The sequence below is a fragment of the Melospiza georgiana genome, chromosome 11, assembly GCF_028018845.1.
Source record: "Melospiza georgiana isolate bMelGeo1 chromosome 11, bMelGeo1.pri, whole genome shotgun sequence".
Taxonomy (NCBI): Eukaryota; Metazoa; Chordata; class Aves; order Passeriformes; family Passerellidae; genus Melospiza; species Melospiza georgiana.
Window position 1 is genome coordinate 14253001 of NC_080440.1, and position 5985 is coordinate 14258985.

The window sequence follows — 5985 nt, forward strand, 5'->3', positions numbered from 1 at the left end:
CCAATCATAATTTCAGTCATTTAGCAGCAGCCTGTAAAACCAGGATTGCTGAGCAGGGCCAATATGTCAGAATTATTACTGAATCATAGAATCATTAAGATTAGGAAAGACCTCCAAGATCATTGGCTTCAGTTGTACCAACCTCTCATTAAGTACTTCTCAGCTCCGTGGTTGCCAGGAGTCAAAAAACTGTTATGGAAGAAGTGAAAAGGAAATATTTCCTGGCAGATCTGCACTTGGGAGTGTCATATGCAATTCCTGTGCCCAAAGGAAACAAGGACACTGAGGCAGGGCACAGTTCCCATGGGCCAGGTGGTTGATTGGGGCGGTGTTGCTCTGGGAACATGAACAAACTGGTTTGTCACATGATTCCCTGCATGGTGCTTCGGTCTCATGGAGGACTGGGCAAGCATGTGAGGACCTGTGCTGGGCCACCACTAATGCAAAGTGGGGTAGAGTCAGCGAGGGGACAGTGGCTCAGGGACAAGGGGAGGGACAGTGGGTGCTGCTCCTGGTCTAGGTCCCCCCAAGCTGCAGAATCGCTCATCTCCCTGCCCTAGCAGTTGTGACCAGCTGCTGGTAGCCACACTGGGGATTCAGCCAGTGTAAAATCACCCCCTGGCCACATGCCTGGGTGTTCCCTCTGCACGGAAGCCTTAAGGGAGGCCCAGTGAGCACTGGGGCAAGGTCTGTTTGTTCCCCACCGCCCTCCCGCTCTGCCAGGCTTGTTACACGTGGGGCAGGACATGGTACTGATTCACAGCCTGCAGAGCTCATGCCCTCAGTTTAGTTCAGCCTGACTGCACGGCCGTGCTCGAGTGTTCCAGGTGAGCACACACATGGGCTGATGAACAGGTAACAGACCCACCACGTTTTACCCAACTCACACAGATTTATCAAGCCACAGCCTTAAAGAAACTACGCAATTTTTATTCAGAGAATCACAGTGAACTACTGAAACTCACAGCTGCTTGCCCTGGCATAGCTTCCCAAACATTCCCGTGCAACTTTTGAAAACATCAGGCACACTTCAAGGATTTGGAAGATGCACCATCATAAGCAAAATCTGCACAAGACATTGGGATTTCTGCCAAAGCAGCGGCTCCCTGAAAGAAAAACAGCCAACAGCAAGGGCAAAGGGCAGAGAACTTTCTAGTCAACCTTCTGCAGAAGCATCTCAATGTCGTCCTGGATCTTGATGGTTTCGAAATGCCGGCTGTAGCGTTTGAAGGGCATGCCGTCGGGGCGAATGAGGAACTTCTCGAAGTTCCAGGCGATGTCATTGCGGCACACCGGGGACCAGATGATGTACTGCGGGTTGGTCATCAGCGACGAGGGGTCGTCGTGCGGGAAGGGCAGCGCCTCTTTCAGGAAGGTGAACAGAGGGTGCGCGTCCTTCCCGTTCACGTCGCACTTCTCGAACATCATGAAATTGGGCTTGAAGCCGTTGCCAGGACGAACGTGCTCGAGCATGGGAAGGATCTCTTCGTTGGTGCAGTTTTCCTAAGGAAACAAAGGTAAAATCGCGCCGAGAACGGCCCGTGAGAGCCCGGCCCGGGGGACGGCTCCCCTCCGCTCCCCGGCCCCGCTCCCCGGCCCCGCTCCCGGCCCCGCCACCCGCCCTACCTGGTGACCGAACTGGTTGCAGGGGAAGCCGAGGACCTGGAGCCCGCGGGGACCGAAGCGCTGCTGCAGCTCGTTGAGCTGCTGGTAATCGCGCTTGGTCGTGCCTCAGAGCGACGCCACATTGACCACCAGCAGCACCTTGCCATTCAGCGAGCCCAGCGACAGCGGCTCCGCCGCGCCCAGGGGCTTCGCCGTCAGCTCCTCCAGCCTGGCCACACGCCCGCCCGCTCTCGCCGCCGCCATGGTGCGCAATGCTGAGGGAGCGGCTCCGCTCCCGCCGCTGCCGCGCTCCGCCCGCCCCGTCCCGCCGGGAGCCGCCCCCGGCCCCGCCCCGAGCGCTGCCCCGCCCGGACACCGCCCCCGCACCTCCCGGGCTCGGCGGGGCCTGCTCTGAGGGGCTCGGGGGCTGCGATCAGTGAAATGCGCAGAGCGGGGTGCCTTTAAACCCACAGCTAACAGGGAAGTGTCACCGATCTTCCGAAACGCTGTGGAAAAGCAGCAAAACACAGAATGGTCCAGCCTTCGTAGTGACAGGCCACCCGCACAGTGTGGCACCAAGGCTGCAGCATTCTCCGAGCACGCCACTGCCACTGAGCGTGGCCTTGGGGAGAGAAACACCTGCAGTTTGTGCTTCAGGAATGGGAAAGATGGAAGTTTGACAAGAAAGTCTCACAAATATGGATGCTTGGCAGAAAGATTTTTTGAATGTAGAATCTGAAGAAGGAACGGAATTGAAAGCAAGTTTTAAGCAAGTTTTGATATAGAAGGAAATAATTGCTGAGCCAGTCTTACTGGGTAACCAAGAAGGCAAAGGGTGTGTTAGTTAGAAGGGGTTTTTATAGCTTAGAGCAAAGGATAAACCCACCTCAAACAAGAAGGTGTTTTTACCAAGCAGAAAGATCGCACAGGCAAACAAGCCTGCTGATGTTGCAAGTAGAAAAAAGGTCTCAGAGTTTTCCACTGCAAGAAAACTGAAAAACAACTTCTAGCTTAAACTGTAACGTACTAACTTTAGTGATTGGTGAACAGTAACATGAATATGGTAATTATAGTAGCTATGATAGGCTATAGGTAAAAATTAAGGTATAGATTGGTCCTTCTGTTTTAAGGTGCTCAGCAAAGAAAAGTATATAATGCATTGTAACCAAAACCAAAGGGTCTCCAGGCCTGCCTGCAGCTGGAGCTGACAGCTGTAGGCACAGGCTCTGTCACCCACAACCCTGGGCTGCTGTAACATCTTGGATCTAACAAACTACACTATGGAGAGCTGCCTGGAGTCCCACATCCCTCATTACAGCTCTTACAGAAGAAGAACAGGAGGAGCACAAGAAAGAAGGGCAACAAATTCCCTTCTCCAGAGTCCTATAATTTTTCCACTTATTTGAGGGTGGTAAAGTCTACACACAGGATTACAGCTGGTATATCCTCACTAGATAAAGAGAAGTAAGCTCCTTTCTCAATTTCAGGGGTTGCTGTTTCCCATCCTTGGCTTTTCCATTTCTTGCCTAACTGCTTCAGTCTGTTTGCAGGAGTGTTATGTCATGCAGTATTGACTTCTCAGTTCCCCACAGACCGAAGGCAGCTCTAAGTGAGCTGGGCTGTTTCTTGTGCTCACACCAAGCAAGTGGCCCAGCTGTCCCTCCCAGGTCTTTGTGAGCCACTGCCCTCCCCCTGAGCACCCTGTGAAGAGGCAGGTCGGGGTCAGGCCTCGTGTCCATGTCCATGGGTTGGACCAACAGGGACAGTGGAGCAGCACAGCCCAGCAGGAACAAAGAGCCAGGGCCTCAGCTCCAGTGCAGCTCCCAGGGGAAGCAGGGAGCCCCTGCTGAGCCTCCTGCCTGCATCTGTGCCAAGCGAGCTCCTTTCACAACAGCCCAAGGTCAGACAGCTGCTTATCAGCGCTGGCCAGCAGCCAAGGCAGCGGGGCCCCCACGCGGGGGATGCGCTCAGCCCGCCCGCTGTCTGCTCTCCTTTGTGCTTGGGAGCAGCGACTTGTCACCAAATGCCAGCTGTCACCAACAGGCACCACATAATGTGCCTCTCTGCTCTGGGTGCCCAGGTGACTGAAGGATCTGGGGGGCTGCTTTGAGCTGCTCTTGCCACCTGCCCCAATGACTGGGAACTGGAATAGTTCCAGTTCCCAGCTGTGGCAAGTTTTGGGGACTTTCCTGATTATCTTGCATCTTTAGGGACCTGCAGTGTGTTGCAGCAGTGATGGCAGGAGCCATGTCAAGTGTCCTGAGAGAGATTAGTGCTGAAAAATGGCTGATGAGCAGAGGCACATGATCCATGTTTGCTCTTGATAAAATTGACAGTTACAGTCACCACAGACTCCTCCTCACCCACCCTGGGCACAGCGAGCCACAGCTCCGAAGAAGAGGAATTTCCCTTCAGGGTGACCTTTACGGTGGGGCCACATCTCTGCTGCCACTTTTGACCTCAGACTGGCACCTTCACTTTTTTGTCTGGTCCCACGGAATTACTCTGAAGTGGAGGAGTTTACTTCTGGGGCCCTGCCCTTTCCAGAGAAGCACAGTTTAGGGCTTTCCCTTCCTTGATGAGCAAATCTAAGGGTATGGAATGAACTTCCTTGTTGGCTCAGAGCTATGGCCTGTGCCTGGACACATTCTGTGCAGCCTCCTCAGCTGGGATCCAGAGGAGTGCCAGAAGCTCCAGGGGGACCAGATGGGTTCAGGGGACCCCTTTTGGGCTGTGTGACAAGTGACAGTTGTCCTACACGGTCAAAAAATTACTGTTCAACAGCAACAGCAGCGAGTAATCACAAAGGCCACACCTTCTGGCCTCCTGCTTACATCATGTCCCCACTCCTGGTAGGGGGAACTCCCTCCCCTGCCCAGGGGGCTGGCACTTGGCTCCTGGCTTGGCTTTTTCCCTGCCTCTTCCACAGCTCCTTGCCTGCCTGGATCACTCTCCATTAATGCTGAGCTCTCATTCCCCAGGTCAGGTCTGGCCATCTGTGTCCTCAGCTCAGTTTCATCCAGAGCAAATGTGGCTTCACATTTGTCCAGAGGTGACAGATGTGGCAGGAACCCAGAGGGAGCCAGGCTGCCAGCCCTCAAAGGCAGGAAAGCTGACTGATAACTGAGATGATGGCGTAAGTCAGCAAAAGCTTAGTCACACTGGGCTAACAGTCACTGCTGGGTTGAAGAAAAGCAGCAGACACACAGCCACGGGCTTTGAGGAACAGGCAACCTGACTCCAAACCCCTGTAAGAGCTGTTCTGTAACTGTGGCCACAGCAGACTGCAACCCCACGTCCCTGCAAGACTGAAAACCCCCAGATTTGCTTAACTGCAACAACCCCCCCAGAAAAGGGAACTGCAAATGAGCCACTAAACTTATCAACAGGCCAGCAAATTAAATCCTCCCTGGCAGCCCCACGGCCACAGCTGAGAACTTCCTGCTCTGTTCAACCCAGTCACCCTGCAGGGGGAGGACAAACACCCAGGAGAGGAAGGAGGGAAGGGTGGGGTGGGTGAGACACTGGGGCTTTCAGACAATTCACTCTGGGTGTCTGTGGCTGAAGAGGAAGACAAGGACCAGAGGTACAGGGCATTGCTACGGCTGGGTCTGCTTCTCCTTTGCTGCAGGAAAAGCAATCAGGAATTGATCAAAAAAAGAAAAAAAAAAGTGACACAGGTGTTTTGTGTGCCATTAAGGGATGCAGCCAGGTGCTCAAACATGGACTCCCTCCTACCCAGCCCAGCAAGGAGGCTCTCAGCTCAGCAGCAGCTGCTGTTCATACCAGTGTGAGCACAGAGATGCCCACTGCTGTTCCCTGGCCTTTCCTCCCCAGGAGCAGCACAATCCTCTCTCCAGCATGGGTGCAGCACAGGGCCCACACCGTGAGCCCAGCCCATGCTGCAGGGCTTGAAGGTCTCCCTCATGCAATGCCATGGCAAACACCGTGCCTCATGCAACCTCTGCCACTGCTCCAGTGCAGCCCAGCTGCTGCAAACCATCACATGCTCCCACAGCAACACTGCACCTGCTCCTCCCTTCCTCCTGCACAGCCTCCTCCTGCTCCTCTAGTCCCATGCTCAGGACTGACAAACCCAACTCAAGAGATGCACTCTCATCTTTTGGTATCAAAAGCTCCTGGGAAGCTTTGCTGCTCCCTGTGGGGGCCAGGTGAGATACTGCAACTCGGCTCTGCTGCAGTGTTTGGAAAGCACCACAAGCAGCAGATGGGTGTCCCTTGCTGGGAAATAAAAATAAGTATTAAAGCACTTGCAACTGCTCAGTGAATTCTCTCTCAGCTTTATCAAAAATGCTATTTCTAATTCAGGCTGTCAGATGCTGGGACAAAAACCCAGAGTGAGGAATACAGACACCAGGA

At 53.9% G+C, this 5985-nt stretch overlaps 1 protein-coding gene across 1 annotated transcript; it reads right to left on the bottom strand.

Moving 5' to 3' along the window:
• Positions 1 to 909: 909 nt before the first annotated feature.
• On the bottom strand, positions 910 to 1918 carry GPX1 (glutathione peroxidase 1). Its single transcript, XM_058031979.1, has 2 exons — positions 1627 to 1918; positions 910 to 1503 (listed from the first exon to the last, which is right to left on the bottom strand). The coding sequence occupies exons 1-2, from the start codon at positions 1867 to 1869 to the stop codon at positions 1153 to 1155; spliced, it is 594 nt and encodes a 197-aa protein (XP_057887962.1). The 5' UTR covers positions 1870 to 1918; the 3' UTR covers positions 910 to 1152.
• Positions 1919 to 5985: the final 4067 nt, after the last annotated feature.